The 26595-nt window shown below is 38.6% G+C and overlaps 1 protein-coding gene across 30 annotated transcripts in view; it reads right to left on the bottom strand.

Annotated features, from left to right (window-relative positions):
• Window positions 1-26595, bottom strand: part of NRXN3 (neurexin 3) — a 985030-nt gene that overhangs the window by 540311 nt on the left and 418124 nt on the right. For all 30 annotated transcript variants that reach the window (XM_017741724.1, XM_017741721.1, XM_017741722.1 and 27 more), the window contains 4 exons: window positions 9631-9750; window positions 3199-3580; window positions 1635-1825; window positions 936-1109 (listed from right to left, as the gene is read on the bottom strand). In XM_017741724.1, the coding sequence (XP_017597213.1) occupies window positions 936-1109; window positions 1635-1825; window positions 3199-3580; window positions 9631-9750 (867 nt within the window). The remainder of the gene's footprint in view (window positions 1-935; window positions 1110-1634; window positions 1826-3198; window positions 3581-9630; window positions 9751-26595) is intronic.

Here is a 26595-nt window from a genome sequence, read left to right as displayed (position 1 = left end):
TTCACTTTATGAAATTTTTGAAGGATCAGTTTGGGAAATACTTCTTGTCTTAGCAAACATACATATAAACTTTACAGAAAAAGCTAGTGACTGGTGGCCAACACAGCAGATTGGTACTGAATGATTCTAGACATAATGGTGATTGGTCATTTAACCCAGACAGCAAAACCTTGGAGTTTTGGATGCCAAGTATCCCAAGTGAGTTGGGAATTGAAGCCATATGCATTTTACTGAGTCAGTGATGCTGATGTCAATATTCTTTTAACTAATGGGAGCTTACAGGAACAGCAAATTATTTAAAGAAGCTTCAAGAAATCACTACTATTTACATGCTTCAAAAAGTAACTCATCCCACATGATTCTACACTGGCTGGAAAAGGGAAACTACTAAAGAGAAATGTTTTCCAGGCAGAAGAGGCAATGCCTCCAGTGCTTTCACTGGAGGTCCACCTCACCAAAAATTAACTCCTCTTTTCATCCAATCTTTACCCTTCAGCTCCTTCTACCTTTTATTTCCCCTTTACCTATTTGTTCTTCAAAATGCTTACTTCTGTGGATGCCAAGGGGTGTTCTGAAGCACAAATAAACTGAATGCTCAGAACATTTTCCAAAGTATTTTAAGACTAATGTAAAGCTAATAAACCACTCTGAGAAAACTACTAGTAAGTGGTAGTCCATCCCCTAGTACTATCCTTTCCCACTACTGGAGGTACCACCTCATAGGGGATGGAGCATATAAGAAAAGAGCTGCTAAGCCACTCACAGAAACCAGCAATCCTTAAGCTGCATTTGGTAGACATAAGTGTAGTGAAGGATATTGCAATGGAAGCAAAGGTGTGAAATGAATGGCAAGGTAAACAAGTAGATGCACAGAGTGCAACAATGAAGTATGAAGTGAGTGCTGGAGAGGGGAAGCTCTCTGAAATCAATTATACCTTCACATCCACGTTCAATCTGCCCACTGCGGTGCAGAGCATCGTTGATAAGGTCAGGCAGACGCCCATTCAAGTCCACAGATGCCAGACAGCCCTGAAATCCATCACGTGAGGCCACCAGCTTTGGGAGGTTGCTATACATGCCTTGAGCTAGGCCAGCAATGTAGAGATCACCTAGAGGAGAGAGGGGTAAACATAAAGGAAGAAGAAAGTTACACACCTTCTAGAGTCACTTTTCTTGCCACCAAACATGAATAAAGCAAAGCGAACACATGTTCAGAGAAAGTTAAAAACAGAGCAACATCTTGTGCAAGAAGTAATTTCTGCTTCCTTTACTACAAACAACCAAAGCAAACCCCAAAACAAAACAACCAACCAAAATAAAAACAAAACACACAAAAACCCCCAAAACAACAACAACAAAAAAACCCTCACAAAACCCCCTGAATAACCCCAGTTGTAATTGCTACCTAACTAGGAAAAAATGCAAAATGACAATTTCTGAAAAAAGCAAAGTATGACAAACTATTCTGCTACAAGAAGTTGTCAAACAAAAAAGAGATAAATGAATTCAAAAGCCAAAATGTGCAAAGTCCAGATTTACTGTTCTGTAACGCATGGTTACTGTAAGCTTTCTCTTGTTCACTAGTTGAGCCCTGCAAGAATGAAGGGGGAATCCGTCAGCCTTGTAGAGTTTACCTTTAAGATCCAGATTTTTGGCACCGTTGATAACCTGAGTGACCACCTTAGTGTCCACCTTTAGGCTGTGTGTGTTACTGTTATCTCTGGTAATGACGACATTGTGCCATTGGTTGTCATTAAGAGGACGATCACTGTTGCCTTTGATAACATTAGGTCCATTCCCGAGGTCGAACACATAGTGTATATACCTGTAAACATAGCAAGAACTAGTTAAAATTCTGGAAGAACTCCAGCATTACTGGGCCTTATTTTAGCCAGAGCTGATAAATTAACTTTAAAAAGTCATGAAGGGAAATATCTCTGGGTTAGAAAGTTCTAATAAGCCAAAATATTAGCCACTGCTTTGAAAGAATATAATTGTTTCCTTTCCACCAAAGTGTAAGGATTAGGGTTTTGAGGTGACAACATTTCAAGTAATCAGATTCTAACCATAGAACATTCCTCTTTTCCACAAAATTCTCTCAGATCCACAAAAATACTGTCTGTGCATATAATGAATTTTTTAAATTGGTAATATTGATAAATGTACTGGAGAGCAACACTAGACATGCTTATTTGGGGCATATATTCCCCAGGTTCATTCTGAGTTTTGAATAACCCCCATAAGAAGTTAATTGGGAAGCTCACTTGAAATATTATATTAAAATTCACATGAGATCCTAGACTTATTCAAACAGCTGAAAAACAATTAGCAATGCTTTTGGCAAAAAATAAAGACCCTAACGAACACTGAAGTCATGGGAGTGTTACACTGAATTATTTATATATTTCAAACACAGAAATCCACCTGAGGGTAGAAGAGAAGTATTCTACTTAGAAAAGAAAAAAAAAAAGGACAACAAAATTCAACTCTCAATAGAGAACCAGGAGCTCATGACTGTTGTTTTTTTTATTACTCAATGTCCCACTTACAGAAGTATGTGCAAAGCTAAAAATGAAAACAGATTGAACTGAAATAAACAGGACTAGTAAACTGTGGAAAACATGTCTACCATGACTAAATCATAAGGGATCAGAATTTGTTCAGTTAACAAAGGATTTTTTTTTTAATAAGCCATTGGTCTTTTGAAAAGAATATAGCATCTCAAAAGCAAGCTGAGTTCACTTTTTGTCAAGCATTACCAGCAGAAGTACGAATTCAGCAGCCCATATGCTTTTTCTTTTTCCTTCACTGGAGATAGCAGAAAAACAAGTATTACAATGGAAAAAAAAAAAAGGGAGGGGAGGGAAGTGGGGAAGAAGAGAGATACAGAGCCCTCAGCACATTTCCTCCTCCTCTGTGCTAATCTGTGAGGTTGACAGAACAAAACATTAGTTTAACTACGTCCAAATGACTTAAAATACTAACTGTAAAAATGTCCTTCCCCCAGCCTCAAGAGGAAGTCAGTGATAAAATCAGGAATCTTAAGCTTCAGTGTTTATGTTTAAATGCTTTGCCTTACAGCTCAGCCAATAGAGAAAACATGAGTATCAGGTGAATTTCCCTTCATGCAAGCATTTTAAGCTCACCCATAAGTTTATTTATAAATAAGCTGGTAGAAAATAACAGAAAGCCACTTACCCCTTGACTAGTTCAACTGCGATAAAGTCATTGCCATCACCACTGTTAAAGAGGATGAAACCATCAGCTGAGGTGGTCTTGAACTGAAAGAAGAGGTGCATGGATGTGTAAGCCTGCAAGGTGGCCAAGCTCAAGTAGCTGCTCTTAGTCTTGAATGTCACAGGGTCAGCTATAATGTTGCGGAGACCGAAGCGTGCCTTCAGCTCACAATAGTCAATGTCACCGTTCTTGCACAGGTCAATGTAGAGCATCCCGTTGAACATGAGGCTCTGGAGATGGCCGATGAAGCTGGAGGGGATGACAGAGATGTACCGTTTCTCTGTCATGATCCCTGTCTCGATGTTGTGGAACTCCAAGCGGGTGTGATCACCAACCATTGTGCCTGAAGGACATGAACAAGGAGGAATATTGGGGATCAGCAACAGGTTATATGGAGCCCTTCATGCTCCAGTTTCCAGACTAACAGCCAAACTAAACCCTATCTGATCAGTGCCCAGTAGCTTCCACAAGAAAGAATGTATGGAATCTTGGTGAAGAGGCTTGCTAGAGATGCATGAGTCTAGCAGTTGCCAAAACCTGGCAGAAAAGACAGGCCCCTAAGGGGCCATGGGCAGCAAGCTCTATACTTTTCCCTGTGCTTCACAGACCAAGTGTCTCCCTTAAAGCCTGCAGTGATCTACTTGATCCAGCAGACCATCTGCCAAACAACATGAACACTTCCGAGACAACTTTTCCCAGTGCACTTCCTGAAAACACTTGATAAACATTGATTAATATAAATAGAGCAGTGAGAGAAGTGAGAACAGTCATAAAATTGCTGATAGGTATTCCATTGTTCCCTCCTGGTGCCTGATGTTATTCCTCTTCTTTTAAGAGCACGGCAGGAGGGAAACACACAAAAATGCAACAGATAAAAAGCCCTCCATATATTTAAATCATCAACCTACCCCTTGGGCTATTTACCACATCATGACAGATTTCAACCTCTCAAAATATCCAAGCTATTCAGTATACCAAATACTACTTTCAGACTACTTCTACATTTAAATGTTTCATTAAGTGTGCTAGGCACCAGTGCAGACACATACAGATAGATGAAATAAAACAGTATGCTATAAAGACAAGTTGGGCAATGTCAGAATGAAAACCCTTTCAGCCAATCTTATTTTAGCCCTCCACAGTTCTTCATTAAGGTAGTTTTGACTATTTGGTCACACATGCCAAGTATCTTTTCTAAACAGGCCTTGGTCCATTTAGTAAACAACAGGAATAAATTAAATACTAAGAATTTAATTGTTTTCCTATCATTCACTGTACAACCACTATTCAAATTCTGCTACATTACAAGGCCATTATTTTTTCTCTCATGACATTTTCTGCAGTTCTGCATTGGGTTTACACAGTGTGGTGTTGGCTGTGGGGTGGCTGCAAGGCAGCCTTAGTGAAGAGAGGCCAGGGCTATCCCATGCCTGACACAGCCTATTCCAAATGGCTCCAACCCACCCACCACAGGGCACAGCTGACCCCCTTGGCCACAATGGTGGTGCCTGAGGGAAAATGTGAGAAAGGACGTAATGCTACCAACAAGTAAGAAACAAAGGGGAAAAAAAACAACTCAAACCCAAGAACTAAAAAGAGGGAGGGGGCATTCCAGGTGCCAGAGCGGAAATTCTCCAGCATCCACAGAGAAGACCATAGTGGTGCAGACAACTACATGGCAGCTCATGGAAGACTCCTGTGCTAGAGCAGGTAGATATTTCCTGAGAGAACTGCAGCCCCTGGAAAGCCTACACTGGAGCAGGTTTTCCCAAAAGCCTATGGCGACCAGCCATGCTGGAGCACTTCATGAAGGACTGCATTGCATGGGTAGGACCCACACTGGAGCAGACAGAAGGGTGAGGAGGAAGGAGTGTCAGAGAGGAGCTGTCACAGGCTGACTGCAGCCACTATTCTCCAGCCCCCTCCTCTGCCTAGTGGGGGCAGGGGGGAGAGGCAGGAAGGAGCAAACCCAATAAAGAGGGTGGCAGACACTGTTTTACTTTTTGTCTTTGTTTCTCACCATTCAACTCTGTTTTTAATTGGCAGCAAATTAATTTTCTCCAAGTCAAGTGTGTTTTGTCCATGATCATAATCACTGCACAGGTGAAGTCCTCTCTTTTAGAAGGTTCTTAGGTTTTTCAAAGCAGACAGCCACACTACATGTTGGTCCCTCTCCTAACATTTTAACATGCTGGTTAAATTCACCAGGTTTAAAAACCAGAAGGAACAAAGATATTTAAATTCACACTAGTTTTGTGAAACTTGACAACTGTATAAAGACCTGAGTAAATATTTCTAGTGTGCTATAGATAGACAAAATTTAGCAACAGTATCTTACTTTAATGCATCAACAGGTCAGCAAGCATATATACACAACTCTTGACCTGTCACTGCAAGAGGTATTTGTCAGTCAGTGCGATTATACCTGAGAATCATACCAGTCACCACGGCTGAATCCAGGACAAACTCCTCCAATTCCCTGAGGTTAGATCAACTGGGACTTTTGAGCTTTCTCATATTCTGTGCTATCTCCTGAAACCTCCTACCATTTCTCACCTTAAGAGTTTCCAGGAATTAAAAGACCAAAAAAAAAAAAAAATTAAAAAAAAAAAAAAAAAATCAACCAACCAAAAGACAGTAGTCCTTTCCTGACTTTTCCTACTAATTGTGACTTTTTTTTTTTTTTTCTGTTGGGGATAGAATGAAAGCTGAACACATTTATAAAGACACTTGGATGATACATCCTGGTTTGTAGTGTATAGAGTCAGATTAAATGAACTGATGGTCATTTTCTTGCTTAGAGCCTCTGGAAACACTGAAATATTCCTAAATCACCTCTCATGATCATGTACAAACTGCAATTTTTCAATTTATATTTTGTCTAAATGTGTCCAAGTTTTACTCAAAGACAGCAAACAAACACAGTTGTTATTAGAAAAAATGTTTTCAGCTGCTTCAAATATGAAGAAAAAATATTACACAAACCAATTCAACTTTTTCCCTTATTCCAAATTTTACTAGTGGCTCTAAATATAAATGCAATTATACAAAGACCATGGAAAACTTCAATCCAAGCAGACACAGCTGATCAAACTTAGAAGCTGAAGGCAATCACAAATTTCTGACTATTTAGAAATTCAAGTGTCAGGACCAATGAAAATGTTTTTAAATCCTAAAATGGTTCTTCACCAGAAATAATATTATTTTAGTTTGAAAAATGGCAGTTTCCAGGAACTGAAATAGTACACGGGGAAATTTGTTTAGAAAAACTTTCTCGCTTCCACCGCTGTGATTCTTAGAGGCTTAAAGTTTCAGTGTTATCAAATGAAAACTTAGGATTTTTCCAAACCAGAAGTGCTTTTTCTTAAAATTAGAAAGTACCTTTAAATAACAAAAAATTAGAAAAATAAAATTAAGAGATGTCAATGCTCAAAGGCAAGAAAACTCCTTCTTTGCTCTTCTACACCTTAAAAAAAATACAAGGCAATTATGGCCTGAGTGAGAGAAAAAAGTCAAGACTGGGAAATCGGGAGTACACTGGGACAGGGAGCCCAAATATAGGGGGCATTAAAAATAGAGTGAGGGAGTTTGGAGGAGGTGAGCCCAGAATCTTAGAAAAGGTGAAAAATGAGAAAACTGGGGCTGGTTTAATAAAAAAGAAATAGTGTTAGAAGCAGTAGTGTAGAAAGTTAGGAGTAGTTCAGTGAAAAGCTAAAAAGGACATGGCAATATAAGATCAGAAACAGAACAGAGATGTAATTTCCTAGGAAATCATGGAGTGCAATCCAGTGTTTTCTGATCTCATTAGCTATCAGCCCCACCTGCAGAGTTCACCTCTGGTTCCCCCACTGTGCTCTACAGAGTACTGTACCTACTACAGCAATCAGAAACTCTCTAGTTCAAGTGGTAAGAGACAGAAAAAATTCCAGCCTCCACTGTGGTATTTGGGTGCTAGCAAGATGTCATAGGGAGGAACATATCTGCAATATTTGTGTCTCATTTACCACTGATGTTCTGAGGTCTGTTCTGAGGTCAGGAGGAACGTGGGACAAAGGTTTTGTGATTAAACAGTAAAATGCTGTCCAGAAGAATTGGATTCTGTCTCTGCCTTAGATGTCCTACAGGAAACCAAGTCACACACTTCATTACAGATTTTTTTCATAGGTGGTCCCTAATTGTCTACATCTAATTCTTTAAGTAGCAGGGTTGAACTAATTTACAGGATGTAGTTTACAGACATGCTGAATCATTCTGATGCAAATGACTAAAAAAATATGCCAAATTGGTACCAAATACATCCAACTTTAATCTGGTGCCTTGTTTCCAAACCTGCAAAATGGGAAAAAGATGCACACTTGCTTCACATAACACAGAAATGGTAATAAATCCAGTTAAAGCTTCTTAGCTCTGTATAAATATATTGATGAGTAGCCCACAACACCCACCAAAACAAATAAGAATTAAAAAAAAAAAAAATCAAGGTCTAAATTTAGAGCAAAATTTACCTGGCATGCATTGTTCCAAACAAGCAACAAGAAGACTGAAATCAAATAGGCCGTTTATTTCTACTGGGGGCCCAATTTAGAATTCTGATCTATGCCTAAGACAGCAAGAATCCTGTGGAAAAATCTATGTGACCACATCACTGAAGACTGTTATCATCTGCCCAAGGAAGTGGGATGCAGATTGCACAGAAAATCTTAACTCCGGCTTTTCTGACTTTTGACTTTGCCATGATGGCATTCTTTTAACTAATATTTTTAGCTGTAATGCATCTTTAATTATGTAATTCATATACATGTACATATGCGTATACTATTTTAGTACAGGATTGAATCATTATTATTTATAAACTCAGTTTCGTGAAAAAGAGACTTCAAAACCAGATGGCTTTAGGGGATCGATTCGGTAATGCAGAGAGTGCCACCTCGTGGTGCTTCCTAAAAAAGCATATCCAGAAGAATTGTTCTCAAATTTAGAACTAATCGGGATGAACTGTTTGCCGGCATGTGACACTAACTCAAAAAGTTCCCTGTTAAGTAAAATTCATTTTTCCTTTAAGCTAATTTTGACCAAGCCACCACCAAGGCTGACTTCCAACAAGGAGAGAGAATGATTTTTCTTGCATATGTTTCTTGATCTCTCTTGCAAAATCACAGTCTATATAGCACAGCATATATTTACTTCAGAGAAAAATCTTATTTCAAACCATTTTCCTGTAAGATGACTTCTTTGGGCTTATTTCAGATTTCTGACTCCTGGCTTTCCAAATAATCTAAATTACCACAGTATTTAAAATAATTCACAGAGAAGAAAAAATCTTTTTGCAGAGATAGGATATAGTGTTCTGGCACTGTGCATGGGAGCCATTCCCTCTAGTTGCATTCTGAATAGAAGCTACTCAGAAGAGAGGATTTCAGCTTTTGGCAAACCAGCATGGGTGTCAACTCACAATCATACCCCCAGCAGTTTTGCATCCAGGGCTCCCGCTCTTTTTGATTCTATCATCAGCCTCCAGGCTGCTGATGTTTTCCTCAAAAACCCAGTTCCTAAAGTGATATACGACTATGAGAATTTTAGACCTTCAAAAGAAAATGATAGGTTTCTGGCTCTTGCAGTCATGGAGAAATGGACCAGAAAAGTATAATCTCTAAAATTTTGCAATTAGAAAAGGATCAGTCTAAAGTACTTTGATCATTTCAATGCAAATCTCAACCTGGGACACACCAGCTTTCCTGACTGATTGATCTTTTCTTTCCTCCCTTTAACTACATTTCTCTGCAAAAAGTAGGAACGCAAAAAGCTGCCTGGAAATGCAGAAAATGGAAAAAAAAAAAAATCAAGAATACCCAAACTACAAAAAGGAAAAGAAAAAAAAAAACACACAAAACAAAACAAAACAAACAAACAAACAAAAAAACCCCAAAAATATAATCAAGGAACAGCAGAGACATATATCCACGCTCTGTAACACATGTACTGCATGCAGGTTTATCATCAAGGAAAAGTTTGTGCAGAGGAACAGTCTAGAGAGCCTTGGCTTTGATTCCACAGCATTGGAAACCATCATGTTAACTCAGGAATGGAGTGTACTCAGTCTACTTCAAAAAGAGCCTGGATCAAGAGAAAGTTTTGCTGAACACCTCTGCAATCTGAGATACGTGCAAGCTTACCTGTCCCCTAAACCCGTATCTCATGTCGTTACAGTTGTCACAGAAGTTTCTGGTGCTGGCTAAGAACAGTGTCTCAGACCTGAACATATCAACATAGTAGCACTAAATAATACACAGGTGGTAACAGAAAGGGGTGGGGGGAAAGATGCACACAAGAACAGGGAGAAGGTAAAGACTAGAAATGGAGATACAATAAAGAGATCAAAAAACTCACTCTTACCCTCGGCAACATCATCATCCACAATCAGCTTGAGGCTCTTTCCTCGCCGAACCACCCGGACAGTGTGCCACTCGTTGTCATTGAGTTTCTGCCCAGCATAAAGGGTTTCAGGTCCCTTGCCTGGGAAGGGTGATAGGTGCAGCAGTTAAAGCCAGACCCACAATCACTTTAGTACTTGCTCAATGGGAATAATCATGAAAATCAACCTGGTGTTATACAGACCAGTAGAGTGTACAGGCATTTAACAACCTGTAATCAACCCTCACACCTACACCTTCCCAGCTCAGGGAATCACAAACCCTTTCATTCAGTCAGGTGCCTTCCTCCTCAGAGCCCTAAGATCTCATGCATTTAAAATGGGTAGAAATCTCTCTTGTGCTGTGGTACTAGTTTCCAAACATCACGTTGTACAGCACCTTACAGTAATAGGAAAACAAGTTGATGACTGAAATATCTCTAAAGTGGAGCCATTACAGTAGCATTTTGCTCTCCTAAGAATCTGGATTTACAACATCCCCAAGGTACCTGGGACTCTTTTCAAAGTTAATCACACTGGTCTTTCAACACTCCAGTATCAAACACCAGGTTGGTTTCAGTCTCAAAGAAAACCAAAAACAAAAAAAACCACCAACCTCTCAAAATACAATAAAAAAACCCCACAGAACTTCAAAGCCCACCTTCAAAAATGATTTAAAAAAAATTAAAATCTCAAAAAGAAAACCATTTACCAACCTGGCTGATTGCTTTAAGGTTCTTTGGAAAAGCAGCCTAGCTTTGAGGTGCTTACTTCACCCCTTGAATTATAGTCAAAAGAGGAAGAGGAACCATGTCTTCTCCTAAAGGTTAGACCACAGTTGCCCTTGCAAACAATGCTCCTGGGAAAACAGCATTAGTGCTACCCATATTTGTCCAGTTTTGCTGCTCACCCATCACAGTTGACAGGCAATTACTTAAAAAATTAATTGTTCAGATTACAGGACCAGAACACCTCACTCATGTCAAACAGTAAGTGAAATTGAATAATGGTGTGTGCTAAATTGAAAGCATCTATCCTCATTTTAGTACAGTACTAAAGTGGGGACTTTTGATCCAGGTATACCAGAAAATGTAGAACAAGGACAGCCAAGCTTGTTGCACATTGGGTCTGGACCCACTGCCCAAACTGGCAAAAGGGGAACCCAAGGAAGAAAAAACGAGACATATTGAACATGTTAAAAGAGACAGGATAGGGACAATGAGGCACTGCTACAGCTATCCTACTGCACTGGTAAAACTAAGGTCAGATAGTCCATAGCCCACGGGATGCACAGTACCTAATGAGCAACATTACCATAATTACTTCTCAGCAAAGGAGGAACATGGGCAAAGAAGATGGTGTCTCATTCAACTAGGATACAATGTGTAGTAGAGGAATTCTTCAGAAGGAGACCAAAACAAAATAAATATTCTGTTATTCTTTTTTAAAAAATCATGCAGTTCATGCTAATAAAAAAGGAGAATAATAACTTTTCAAATAAAGACCACTGCCAGCCAATTTTACCATAAACTAAGAGGAAAAAAAATTTTTCTAGTGACCTGAAAGATAAGAGTCATTCTTGGATTAAAAGGATGGGGAGTCATATATTGAAGTTACAGAGAATATCTCCTCAGCAGGAGAAACACATAACTTCTGCTGTCCCTCAACCACATGCGAAAGTCACATACCACACATGTAAATCCAGCTGAACAAGGCAGCTAGCTAATGGCCAGAAAGTTTTAAGTTCTTTGGCACCGGACAAACAAAACTCTAAGAATCCAAGAAAGTTATGCTAGACATACATCAGTAAGTATATTTTATCCTAGATCAGAATTCACAAAATTATATCTCTGGATGGCCAGTGAAATTATTGTCTACATCAAATTATACAACATCAGTTACTACAGTTCTACACAGCCACTTCCTGGGTAGGAGGGTGAAGGAGGTCACCTGGTCGTGTGCGTTTGTATAATGCCATCTGAAAGCAGGGGAAAGGGGGGATGAGCAGAAAATGCTTTTTAAAAACCCAATCTTTTCCACATATCCATTAGAGCTCTGTAGGGCTCAGCCAACAGATAGAGTCAGGTGTGCTGGAGTCTGCTCAGCTGACAAGGCAATGCTTTCTGTGCAATAGCTCTGTATTCAGCATGGTTGAGTAACTCACTCAGTTGCTGACCTTCTAGTTCAACCCTAGCCTGATAAAACAGGGATCAGCTAAAACAGTCTGTGGTTTGGATTGTCTTGATGCCCACTGTAACACTTTCAAAATGAAACTCTGACACCAACAGAAGTTACAGGAATATATTCTCAGAAAATGTAGCTTAACCAATTCACAAATAAATGAATAGAAAGTTGCAGCATTCCCACTTTTTCCAAATGAGTAAGGTTGTCTACTTAGAAGTAACTGGTTAATAGCTTGGGATAAAAATTTGAAAATTAAGCACCACAGATATGAATTATTTTGTTGTTTATGTCCATGTCTTGATCAGACAATTTTATATTTCATCAGTAGAAACAAAAAAAAGTTGTAATACTTTTGTTCACTTACCACCCTCCTTTTGTAAAAATGGGCATTGGCTTCTTTTAGTAGGGTTACCCAAATTACACTACATACAAAAACTCAATACATTAGCGTTCAGATAAATTTTTCAAACCAGACATATCTGATCTTAAAAGAAAGAATTAAACAAACATTATTTTACATTATTCAAACGGGTTTATATTCAAATGCTTTCAAGACATTTATGCAGCAGTGAGTTGACCTGAAAAGCAGCAAAATTGTGTCCCCATTTTTCAATTGAGAGTGTGCAAATGAATTGCTGCTCCTTGTGCAAGCTCCCATTGAATTCTGAGTAGTTCCAAGAACAGTGTATTCAGGGACTTCACATCTGGATACCAAAACTTATTTCATTGAGCATGATTACTACATGTGCTGTTACTGTACAGATATTTATATGTGATCAAATTTTAAACAAGGACTTGAAGATTCCTAATCCAACAGTTGCTGATGCTGGGGAAAATAGAAAGGAAATGGACCACTTACCAGCACCATAATGCTGTCCCTAAAAATCTCCTGCCTGGTAAGGCATTTCTGTGGTCTTATGCTTTGCAGGTTTACATTTTCTCCTACTTTCAAGCTATCTGCACCTACATCATCTTTCAACAAGGATAACAGACATAGGAGGAAGCAAAGCAGAAGATTAAATGGGCAAAGAAAGAAAAAAAGCTAGAGATTTTTATCTTCCCTTTGTACAACATTCTTTTATGATAAAAGGCAGACAAGGAGCTCTTGTGGCAATGAATGGCACACCTGGAAACACTTTCTATTTATAATACTTTGGGTCATTGGGCATTAGTTTATTTCTGCAATTTATTTTTATGCATGGAAAGAGTAAAGGACAACATAACAGTAAACAGAATAAGAAAGTTTTAATTGAAGCAATAACTTAATAGTTAAGCTGACAGAGCATCACTCCTGGCATCTCTGACTGTCTTGGTCGTTCCACTCCCTTTCCCAATGTTCTCTGAGAAACTGTGTATCGTATAGAATTGATCACTACCTTTCACTTTCCACCTCAAATGAGGCAGGCTAGTGAATATTCATTTTATGCTTTGCAGTGGCAAATACTACTTAATCAGAAGCAAAACTATCTGTCTCTTAGCCATCCCCAAATTCTGGGCAGGAGTTCAGATGCAGTTCAGGCTTCTTGAGCAAATATTACTTGATTCAACCACAGTGAATCCCCCTCATTCTCCCATGAATCCTCCAAAATCTACTCAAACTTGTATGCATATTGTTCATAAAAAACAATTAGTATATGCTTTCAACATGGAATAACTCCATCCAATCTGCCCAGTGTCCCAAATATTATCTCTACGTCAAAGGTGCACTGCTGTTAATTAATAGCTTGGCTCAAATAAACTATATAAAATTGCCAAGAATACACATGCCAAAGTATAAAGAATCAAAAAGCAGATCAAGCCTTCTAAAAAACGCCAAGTTGCTTTCCACGTGCCCCCCAAGAACTCACTTGTTTAGAACAACTGGTCAGAGGGATGCAGTTCTGACAATACCTCTGAAAACACACTTGTTATCCACCCTCAGTGGCTAACAGCACACAGAAATTTCCTCCTGTGAGGTAAAGGAGAAAGAGGGTTAATCCCCTCTGCAGTTTCTCACAGGTGGATCAAAAAGTGTGCTTTTACTTTGATGCAGGCTGTCATCATCTTATCCATTTATAAGACTAAAATGACCTGCATGAAACCAGGCTATCTTCATCATTGCATATCTTACCCAACATTATAGAAGAGGTTGAACATTGAATTCTACAGATGCCACAAGAGCTGAACAGGAGGGATGTTGCCGTATGGATGAGAATGGACAAGGGGCTTCGCTCAGCACAATTACAATGATAATTCTACAGTGATACTAATGCTTTGAGAAGAAGTAATGATAAGGTTTTCTCTGCTTTTACTTTTTAATTAAAATGCTTAGCTACCATCTCAGATTTTTTCAGTGGAAGATGCATTTTTGTGTCTCTTTCATACAGGGCAACACCCTGCTGGAGTGCCATTAGCATCCCAAGGCAAGGAGGGTCTGGGAAGGGGAAGTTTCTTTGCTCCCCCCTGCCCCCTTTTTTTCATTTGTGATGGAGGAGGGGCATTGGATGTTTTAACTTACACCTTTATATAATGACCAGAGGAGCTGTGGTTTGCCGTGTAAAATGTGTGCACAGAGATTTGTGAAACAACATGAGGATGAATCACAAGACCACAAAAAAGGAAGAAATAGGTGTAAGGACAAAGATGCTGCCAATTTTTCACACACCTTTATGGCTTCCTGATACGTGGTTAAGTTCCCACTTACTACAAGGTAGAATATCAAAACACAAGAACGACTCAAAAGCAGAGCTGGCAGCTGCTCTGAAAATCTTCAGTAACTTTCAGTCTTAGTTAAATATAAATCAGTAGTGTAAATTTTGTTGGTTTTTTCAAGCAGCACTAGTATGGACAAAGCGTTTTAGGGCGGTCTTTTCCTTGACCAGGATCTGCTGTTCAACACCAGGAGCATTGTTAATTGCTAAGAAACAAGTGGCAACCCCTGACTCTGTACGTTGAAGACATTTATGTAGCTATCCCAGTCAAATCAACCTATATTCTCATACACACACGCTTGTTTTGCTCATATACAGGCTTTAGAATTCCTCTTTTCAAGAAAATGTTGGTTGCCAACAAGGAACAAGCAGTCGCACTCCCCTACAGATACTCAATACCTTCACTGGGGACCTTACCTGCACCAGTCTTTCCATTTCCTCAAGGAACGGGATAATGTCCATGTACTACCCCACAAGCTAAACAAAACATAGCATGCACTTAAAAAAAACAACTTTTCTGTAAGACATGCTAAAAATTTTTTATGTTTACAGCTTTACACAGTGGCTTTATTGCATAAAGTCAATAAAGTTGAGATGATTTACATCAGCCTACCCAGAACCAAAGTTTAATTATTTACATCCATTCAGCAGTAAAAAGTGCATACACAGAGTCCTTTAAACACCCACAGAGTCAATTAGCCTCACAGGTGCAAGTAAGAATTCCCTGAAACACCCGGACTAACAGAGTGCATGGAATTAGCTCAGCAACTAACTGAAAATTAGCAAGACCACCCTACTCATTCTCTCAAACCTACCCCCATCTCCATACAAACATGGCAAAAAAAAAAAAGTTAATCTAGGTTTAACTATTTTGGATACAATATATTTTAATATTTTCTAAAAGCCCTTTAAAAAAAAAAAAAAAAACAACCAAAACCAAACCCAACTAAACACAACATACTTCCTTGCTTTTGCTATAAATACATGTATCAGCATATTGAATGGCTGTTATTTTCACTGCAGACACCCTGGTCAATAGCTGTAATGTTCAACACAGATTCAGGCAGCATTCAACATGATTGCAGCTTTTTCATAAGACTCTGAAACAAAACTTGGTGTGAAAATTTAGTTGCATGTCTTTCAAGTGACATGAATAAAACTTGTGATTAAGAACAAGGAGATGCTTTGATTGCATATATCATACAGGCCACACATGGCACATATTGCATTCATCTTGAGGTTTTTCCATCAAGGGCAGTGGGTTATGCTCCTTGTTTACCCAATTTCACTGTTGCTGAATTTTAATGCCTTTAGACACTACTGTGTATCTAGAGCAGAATCATTTTTAACAGGAAAACATTCATGTTAACAGAAACTTGATCCCTCAAAAGGGTTAAAATAGTAAATTACAATTTTAATGAAAGGATATTTCAGTTCATCCAAAAATAATTTTATTCTTAGAAAACATCCAAAATATTTCAACTTCAAGCTAAATGAAAAAAATCCACTGTTTAAAAATAAAGTGAAGCATTTCTTATTATCTATTCAAGATTTTATTAATTTTTAATGGTAATAGGTGGTTTCCCATTTTTATTGGGTGAGTTTTTTCACTTTTAAGGAAAGGAATTTTATTTTATATTCACAACCAGTGAGGAGGTCAAAAAAGGACACAGAACTACGTAAAAAACCCTCAAGTATTCATGCTTTTAAAATTAAGATTTACAAGAGTTTAATTGAATTAACTTCAAAGTGATTTCAGTCACACTGACTATGTTTGTTCTCAGATAAAGCTGTCATATGAACCACTTCACATTTGCCAAACGCCTTAAACTGCTGTTCCTAACAGATCAGGGCAACAAAAGCTTCAGCGTAGGTATAAAGAACTCAGAAGCTGCAATATTGTGACTCATCTACAATTTGCCTAAGGAAATATTTGTACACACTAGATTTTCAGAGAGCAAAGCTCAAGTCAACTCTTAGTGCAAGTTAAGCAGCCAGGCAATCACAGGAGCAGCGTCTACCGCAGGGAGCACCACTAGAGGGAAACCGCATTCACTGAAGCTGCCGCTTAGACAGTCTTATGTGAGTTCAAAGGGCTTACAGTACTCCGTGTTGCTTTCCAGAGTTTCACCTGCTCATATATTTTGCTTTGAAGATGACTACACCCCAGCAATTAATAAAATAACTCTAAAACTTCAACCCAGATTTGCCTCCGTAATAGCAACTACCACTGATTTCAGGTATACTTATTTAACGGGTGTGATTTGCCAGATAAGAAATGAGTATATGCAGAAATTACAGATATGCAGAACTTCACAAAGTTTTAGTGTAAGAAAGAATTTTAATGTAACCGTTATAGCAACAATTATGCATAGACTTTAGTAAACCACAACAGTAATAGAGAGGAAAAGAGATTCTATTTTAAGGAAGCTATACATTTTATTAGCTTTTCCAGTAATGCACTGCCAATCAAAGCAAGATGCAGGAGTAACAAAGCTAGAGATTTAACTCTTCTTTCTATTCCTGTGTAGATACAATAATACAGATACCAAAACCAAACAGCTTCTCACTACTCCCATTGATGTACCTTACTTGAAGCATAGATGGACTGTGCTACCAACCATAAGACCACACTAGTTTCAAGTCTCTCCATAAACACTGCAAAACAAGTGGGTTAATCATGATGATAGTGAGAAAAAGATGCTGGCAAAGAGGCTGAGACAACTGGAGTGAGCCATATGTATCACACAGACACATATAGAGCAGCAATGAAATAATTTGACTGCTGACTGCCTGGATGAGATTCAAACCACTTAGAGGGGAAAAAATTATGAACCACATGTATGAGTCTTTAAACCAAGAACCGAACCCTCTCCCCCACTCCCCCTCTCAAAACTCCTTTCTTTTGCTATGTTACTAAGGAACAGGAAGGAACAAGCTGGAAAAGCTCGTATCCCATTTAGTGAGTGTTCTAATTGCCTCTATTACTTCGTTTGAAAGGATTATTTGAATTTTGGAATGATATGATTCTTATTGTAGAGGCGGTTTTTTGTGCCTTTTTTAAGTATTATAGTAGCAACTTCTCATCTAAATCTGAAAAGCAAGGAGATCAGAGAGATGGATAAATCATACAGTACGTGGCCATACAGTGCCGTACAGTAATTGCACATGTCTTTCAGAAAAGGATCCGAGACCACTTTCTAACAATAGGATAGCATCTTTGTCCCCCTCTTTCAGAACACAGAAAATAATACCAAAGAAAGGGTCTCCTCTTCCCAAAGGCACATTTGGCAGTTGAATAGGGAGCTGAGTCAGAGAAAAAAAAAAAAGCTCCTTGAAGATCCAGTCCCAAATGTTGCCTTAAAGTTTTTTTTTAAATGCACTTTAGGACACACTGCACAGTCCTCACCAACAGCATAGCATTACAACAGGAGACAGTCCTGGTACCAACACTTCTTTGTCCAGATATCAAGGGCAAAGAACAACATCATCAAATGTTCAAAGGACCTAAACTTCTCTCTCAATTAAAGAACCTTTCCCTGTGGTACCTGGGTGCCGGAGGTGTTACAAATGCACACAGAGTTACCTTCATTGTTGCTAGGAGTGTGACATGAATTAGCTTCAGCGTCCCTCTAAGAGCATAACAGCATCACAGAATTATGTCTAACTGATTACAAAGCCAGCAGGATTCCAGTCTTCTGCAGGGGGTACAAAACACTGCATATGCTCTTTAGGTTAGCTATCTTTTTCTACCTCCATTCTGAAGGGTGCCACTCTTTTTTATGATCTTTGGAGTTTTTAACTTGCATATTAACCAGTATGTGTAAGTCTACCGGGAACCCTGGGTGTATTGGTAGGGGGAACATCAAATGCACAGAAATCATACTATTAATCATACTATTAACAAGTACAAACAGCAGCCAAAATTTGCAAGTGGAGATCTTTTGTTTTCAGATATTACAGGCAAGCTGTGTGTGCATAACTGGTAACACACGTTGGTCCTCTCTGCCTGAAGCGATAAACTACTGAGAGAAGGATGGTAAGTGGTACTTGGACCTAACACAGAAGAGTCTCTTTGTCTCACTTAAGAAGCTATTGAGGAAGGATCAAATGCTTCTGGAAAGCTAAGGGATCAGTAGTGCAGACTGGAGTGTTTAATGCTAAAGGCATTTAAAAGCTTACCCACCTCAAAGAGTGTCTTTCATGGGGAACAGAATAGAGACCTCAGCTGCTGTTACCTTTTGAAGAGTCATTGACTATTCTCCCACTTCTTAAATAGGAATGGTTAGCACAAGATAGTGACCATATAGCAACACAGATTACACTGTTGTGACTGAAAATTTTCCTGATATTTAATAACTAGAGCACTGGTATATATTTTACTTATTTAAGATAAACCACATCTCCAGGTTACAAAGCAGAAAACAAATACAACCTAATAAAAACACTTCATGGGGAAGTTCTACTGAATCTATCTGTACAAGGAGTAGAGACACAAGATTTTCTCCAAATACCCTCTTATCCTTTGTCTTCTTGAGCTGCAAGTTAAATACTTCTTTTTGGTCGCCATCCTCTAAGCTTTTCATTTTCATCTCAGTATTTGCAGAATTCCTTATTTATCCAGGACACTGCAATGCTAATGCAACCTCAAAATAAAGTTTTAGGAGGCAGAATGTGGACAAAGTTGTGTTGCCAGGAAAAGCTTGGACTCTCTTGAATAAATGTTTTCCTTTAGCAAACATTTCAAAAATGGATAAAACCTTATTGGAAACTAGATCTACACTGACAACTGACTTCAAAGATTAAGACATATCCAGCAGTCAAGATGCTGGTTAGAAGTCTATCTGCAAATAATTTTTTTAATGACACTTAACCCTTCTATTTCCAAAAACCTGTCAGTGGTAGTCATAATGCATACTCCCAAAAGAACTGGGACCCTGCTAGCAGAAAATGACCCCAGTCATAGCAAAAAGATTGTATCCACTGATGAAAATCCTCCTCAGCTGCTTTACAGACACCACCAACCTCCAGTCTTCTGATAGCATGGAATGGTTTCTTTCTACCTAAACTGAGAAACCCAGATGAGAGACAAGTGGTCGACCTACAGGCAAAAGGCTCCTTAAGCTTAAGGAGCTATCAAGGAAGGATCACAGGCTTCTGGAAAGCTGAGGGACCAGACATGCAGACTGAAGGATAGTGAGGATTTACAGATAAAGATGACATCTGAGGCAAATATTGAGAACTCCTTTGAAATTCAGATTTTAAAAGTCACAGCTTTCATGTCAGCTAAGGAGCATGTAAAGGAAAAAAATGCCCCGGGAGAAGAGAGAATGGTAAAGTTAAGCACAGAGCTTTAAACATATCCATATCTCTCTGTCCTCAATGCTCCCAATAACAAACAGTGTCTAAGATCCAAACTGATGCCATCCCTCTTCTCAAGAGGGTGCCATACCTCTTGAGTCACATCATTTCATATGCATACCTTCATAAAAATCCTCTATGCTTCATGTAACATCTACACGTAATTCTAATATTGTTAAAATTAGATAGGAGTACACCAGGTAATTAATTGTAAGGAGTCATCCTAAAACAGCAACATACCAGGAGAAAGAGAAAAGAGAAACAAAGCAGACATCTTCCCACAGGAAGTAGACTTACTTCTGGAAAGGTACCACCAGCATTTGGGGATCTCCTTCTGGTGCCCAATACAGAGAAAAGTTTATGATCACTTTAAAAAGGCCGGAACTCTGACAGCAACATCAGTGTACAAATCATGAGCTGAACACAAGGAAGGAAAGTGGTGACTTTATAACCCCTGAGATCAACTGATGCCTGTGCATCTTCATCAGCCATCTTGGTTACAATCAAGGTTTATTAGTTGTTGCGCACCACATTTAAAATAGTAGGAAAGTTTTCAAAGAAATAAAACAATCTAGTTGTATTGGGATTCCATATGAGTTCAAGCTCTTTCAAAGACAATTTAAGCAATAAGATTGTTTGACTATCAAGTAATAGTATGTATGCTGACCTCTGCCTAAGTTGTAAAAACGTAGAATTTGATTACTGGCATAAGCTGATCACAAACATCTCTCTATAACATCTAACTCTTTCCATTTCCCATGGAAAGCTTAGTGATGAGCATACTTTGTTTTCCATTGCAAGTTTGAAAAGACATCCTTTTCCTCTGAGAAGAGGTTATTTGTGTGTTGCCTTTTCAAAGAAATCAAACCCACAAAACCTCAACACAATCTCTTTTTTGCTCTCCAGCTGTCTGTTAAAAAAGGGAGTAGCGATTGTTACAGACATGGGTAGATTATACACACCTCTCTCCCTATATATTGTTCCCCACCATGTCTATCTCTAGCTGGTGAACAGCTGGTGTGCTGCAATGCTCATCAAACCAGTATTTCTCTAATTTCTATCATTCACGGGAGCACTGTGAGAATGAATCCATGCATGTTTAGAAAGCATTCAGATTCTATGCTGAACAAATGCTGCAAACTACTAGCATTTACAGAGTCCATACAATCAGCAAACATACCATTTTAATACTATCACAGCAGCAGAAGACTTATAAATTCTCTTTAAAATGTGGATCTTCAGATTCTACAATCAGTGCAAGATAAACACCACAGTAAGTAGAAGAGACCATCAAGTCCTGTGGGTCAATCAGTTGAGGAAACTTGATTTTTAGGACAGCACCAGACAGCTAATACAGGCCATGATACAAATGACTGGCACAGCTATAAAGGACAAGAGTTTTAAGCTCTCTATAGTTCCCACAACTTCAAGGGGAATAAGCACTCCTCTCAAGCACGGTTTTGGCTGGGGGGAGGTGTTGAGTTTTTGCTTTGTTTTAAAATGCAAAAGGATAAGGCATTTCAGGATGATTTATTAAGAATCACTGCAGAATCAGTCAGGAAAAACAAATGCCATCACTTAGCTCATCACACCTCCAAGAACATTAATGATGTGGTGAAGTAAAGGTTTGATGGATTATTCAAAGCAATAGCCAAGCCTGGAAAATGAGGATTAGACCTCAGAAGACTCCTGTTTCTAAATCTTTAAAGTACTGGTTCTTCAGAAGTCAGGTTTTCATAGAAATAAATACTTGCATCTGCAAGTGTCATATTAGCCTGATCTCACCAAGGTCTTCTAAAATAACGCGCTGGGTAACACTCGATAGGACCACAGGTCAAGTTTGGGGTTGTTGTTTTTTTTCTTTTGGTTTGTTTATTTGTTCTGCTTTTTTAATTTGTTTAATCTGTACTGCTAAAGGATGCTTTAGATTACTGGTTGTAAACTACTCCCTCTTACTGGTTTGTGAGCTTTTTATCAAGTGTAGCATTTCCAGCCTGAAGTCTGGGAAGGAGCCGGATGGCTCATTTGAAACTTGAATTGTTTGAGTGACAAGCAATTATTCCTGATCACCAGCCTGGGTTTATCACTCAATGGTTAAATGACCCTGCCTCTGGGCTGAACCCCATTTTGCTAGGAAGAAGCCTCAGGGTTTCTCTCTTGCTTCCTCTTTTATTTACTCTTTTTTTTAAGGAAGAGAAGGGAACTAGTTCTGACCCTTTTTTGCTGTAAAGACTAATTAACGGTATATCCAACTGACAGCAGTTCAGTTTTAACAAATGCACGTGCATGAATTCAATGGCAGCTTGATTTTCAGAGGTGCTGAAAGGAAGCTGTAAAGCACATCAGTCTGGAAAATCAGATGAACTGGTATATAAATTCAAAGTCTCAATAAACAATAGAGCAATTTTATAGGAAGGGATGTATTTATAGATGTGTCATCTCTCACTCACTCCCAAGTCCAGTTTTAAAAGTTGCTAAGTATTTGTTTAATGCAAAGCATGCTTAATAGCAAATTGGTAGTTGAAATTTTACCCATAAACCAAGCCATTTGTACAAGCCTGCAGGCAACTGGGTCACATTTAATATCCCTTAATGTCACTGTCGCAATTTCAAGCAGGTACAGAGTAAAAAAATGTGTCAAGTACTACTGAGATGAGTTGGAATTAAGGGACTTCTAATTTCTCATTCAATATCACTAACATCACAAAGCAAAACAGCTTCTAGTTTTATACCAATGCTGACTTTTAATGAGGTGTCAAATACAGACAAAGAACAATAAAAAGACTATTTCTATCACAACACCAATCTAGGACAACCATCTGGATCAGCAAATTTACTCTTTTATATTTATAGTCAAATACAAGCAATAGCCACATAGTCAAAAATGATGCAAAGAACATCTGCTCTCTCACCAACACAAAGAAATATCCCTTCAGCACTTAAACAAATGCAATGTGAAAATGCACCTTTTCTGTGACTTCTCTTTCATAAGCCACATCTGATTATCTACTGAAGAATGCCTGCTGCTAGAACAGAAATACCATGTATGTTGGATTATGACATTAAGGTGAATATCTATACTATATGCAAACACATGCTTTCAGAACAAGAACTGGACCACAGGGTGCTGCCACAGCACAGATTATGTTTGACATCCAGGAAATAAAAAGAACAGGAGATATTTTCAGTTCAGTGAACAAATTGGCAACATCAGCAGAAGGAAGAGAAAATCACTTCCTGCCAATCTGAAAATGTCCTAGGTTTCTGGACCAAAAATTGCTCCCCGAAAACAACCCAAAAAATGTTCTGCATGGAGGTTTTTTTTAATGCAAAGCCAAATAGGGCTGAAGTACTCACACTGCACCTTCTTTGCTGTGGTATTCAACAGCAAGGTCAGGCCTCCAAAGTTTCTGACATTTATAAATTCATGGGACCAGAAAAGCTGCATCCAAATGTACTGAGGGAGCCAGCTGCTGTTCATGAAAGAACACTTTCAATCACCTTTGAAAGGCTGCAGTCACACAGAAGGAGGTCTCAAAGTGACAGAAATATTTTTAAAAGCTGGCTTTGTTTTATGCAGGGAGTTGGACCACAGACCTCCAGACACCACTTTCCAACCTAAGTTGTTCTATGAAAACATTTTATTTCACTGGCAACCAGACATTTCTGGTTTCACTGACTGGGAAAAGAAATAATTTTAGAATAAGTTAATATTGAGACATTGTTAAAAATGAAAAGTCAAAATATTTTTATCTTAAATGTGATCATATTTTTATTTTTCCCATTCCTTTTTTCATAAATACTTGCCAAGTTCAAACTAACTGACAAATAGAGGCAGTCAACATAAATCTGCACGTTTCAGCTAATAAACTATTCAAATGAAAACACAATCTAGTTGTACTTGGCAGCTGCTTTCAGCAATACTACTTCTGGAAAAAACAAAACATTTGTGAGAAAAATCTCTATTCAGAAAAACTGCATATAAAATTAACTACCTCAAGCAAAGCCTGTAGACTAATGTCCCTATTTACCAATATTTATTAATCTAAAGTACTGACCAACATACATAGAACTATTCTTAGCATCAGACATGAAAACTACTGACCACAAATCTGTATCTGATAAACTCAGGTCTGTGAACTCCAGCTGACCAACAGCTCTGCTGTATCATGAGCAGCAACGTTCTGGACACACTAATGGCAGATGCTTTTTCCATCAAAGTTATTCTTTGCACTCTTAAGATGGTACAGATGATTACAGTATAGTCCCTTACAGAACAATCCCCAAGGAAAAAGGTAGATTCTGCATACAATTATCAGTTGGGGGAGTTTGCCCTTATGAAATTGATTTTGATTATTTTTATCTTCATAGAGAGAGATTTGTCAAAAATGCTTCCTGCACTCCTCATCTGTGTTTGTGGCAGAGATGGTTCCTACAGCCCAATCACCGACACTGTACCAGAGTAACATGGAGGAAATCAAGTCTGCCTTGAACAGGCAACCATTCTAAGTCAACCACATTCTCTCTGGGTGCCTCTCATCACAGCAGTGATTCAGTTCAAGCCCTCTTCAGTCACAGTTATTAGATATGAACAGAGCAATCCCCAGGGCCTCTCAGCAGGAGGAAGCCTGGACACCTCCACTTCATATGCTCACATACAGGGGGAAATGGGCTGTATCTCCAGTGCACCTGATTTGACAGCTTTCCTTTGAAAAAAAAAAAAAATAACAAAAAACCCCATGCAGACACGTTTCTCCTGCAGCCCTCTCACCCTGAACAAACACTGGGAACAAGTTTTAAAGTCAGACTGCAAGACTGTGCAGAAAAATGCCTGAATCTCCTTACCAAGGTTTTGTTTGTGGCAGTTTTCAATTTCCTTCCTGACAGTGTGAACCCCTTTATTAACATAACATGATTTATGCAAATAACCACCGCTAGCATAGGAGGCATTAATTTTGTTATGCCTAGAATTTACATCCATTCAAGGAAAGATAATTTTTTCTGGCTGGCTGCAAAATTTCCATTAATATTACACAAACACTTCTTTGGCTTTAGGCCAGAGCCCCTGCAATGCATGCATCATATATTCAGTTAACATCCAGTTTCAGGAGGGCAAGATCTACAGCTAAACTAATTCTCTGAATAGGTCTAGCACCACCTTTTGTCATTGGCCTTTGTGGTGAAATTATATCATGAGGCTGGCAGTCTGGCTTTCATGAATACAAAGGTTTCTGCTAGCCACCACTCTGAAGCAAAGGAAGCATGAGCATGTGTGTGGGAAGGCGTGGTGGGGAGATACAAAGCAAAAAAAAGTTTATTTTCCCAATGTGCTGATCCCAAAAATTTCTCTTCTACCACCTCCTTCTTCTCTAGTGTTAGTATACCTTCTGTCCATATGGGCAACACAGTGGGTGTGCAACAGAACCACAATGGTCAGAAAAGTCCTGCCTTGCAATCTCTCTCATTCAGAAATGACAGAGACCAGACTGAAGCAGTAAAGCACCTCAGCAAATGACTACAGATTGGCAAGGCTCAGAGAGGCTTTAATTCCATCATGAACCTTTAAAATATTAGAAATATTTGGAAACAATATTTGCATTTAGAACAACTTAGATATCTCTGAAACGTAACCATAGATAGTCTTACGATGGAAAAACAGGTCAAGAATTTCTTGCAAAGAAATGCAGACAGTAACTAGGACAAAGGCATACCTTGAAAATACATGGATAAGAATCTTTCCTCTCACTGATACTTTCATGTGGAATGACACTGAGCCAATCCTCTATAGAATATGAATCAGCTGGATGTTAGGCACTTGAACAGCTTAAACTGCTAGGTATACCAATGCTAAGACATTAATCACCACCAGTATACTCCATGTTAACAATTATCAGAATCTGTCGATTACCTTGTAATTTCAAATTATTTTAGAATTTTCAATCTACTTTCTCCACTCACCTATCCTGTCAAAAGAATTAAATGCATCGTATAATAAGAGGGAAAAGATGTATTTCTAAAGGATCGGGGGAAAAACCTCAACTTTACAAATAGACTTTGTGAGCCCTTGGGAACATTCAAAATGTATTCAAACTTGCAAAACTGAACAAACACGCAGAGTTATTTCCAGCTGACACCTTACGCTATCCTGTCACAACAGATATATAACAGATATAAGAAGAAATGACCTCAAAGAACTTTATACTTAAATAGCCACAGACTAAATCAGAGGCATTTCTCTTTTTCTTACAGAAGCATTACCAAACTGAGAGGTAGAAGAGGCTGAAGTCCTCACACTCATATTTTTCTGGATATAACAGATTAACAGCTTTTTTCCTACATTACAGCAATATTTAGAGACATCTTGCAAAATATTATGCCTCTCTGTAATGGGTGTTAATCAAAAGTAAATGGCTGTTTATCAGTCTAAGCACTTATTTCTCAAGTGCCATCAGTGTTATTTTTCTCCACAGATAATGGCTGGTAACCTCAAGGTATGGTTAGGCAACATTAAAACTATCATGGCAAAGAAATAACTCATAAACCTGTTGGGAGGTTCCAGCACATTCTTCGGAGTTCACTGATCTGAATTGCCTCTTTCTCAACTTCTCCTCTAATCCCTGACAGTCGCTGGGGAAAATCTGGTTCTGGAAAAAAAGGCAAAATCTGGTTCTAAAATTATTTATCTCATTGACTCTGCGTCACTTTCCTAAGTAT

The sequence above is a fragment of the Corvus brachyrhynchos genome, unplaced genomic scaffold, assembly GCF_000691975.1.
Source record: "Corvus brachyrhynchos isolate BGI_N302 unplaced genomic scaffold, ASM69197v1 scaffold115, whole genome shotgun sequence".
Taxonomy (NCBI): Eukaryota; Metazoa; Chordata; class Aves; order Passeriformes; family Corvidae; genus Corvus; species Corvus brachyrhynchos.
The sequence above is the reverse complement of the archived record's forward strand: the minus strand, read 5'-3'. Positions and strand labels throughout refer to the sequence as shown.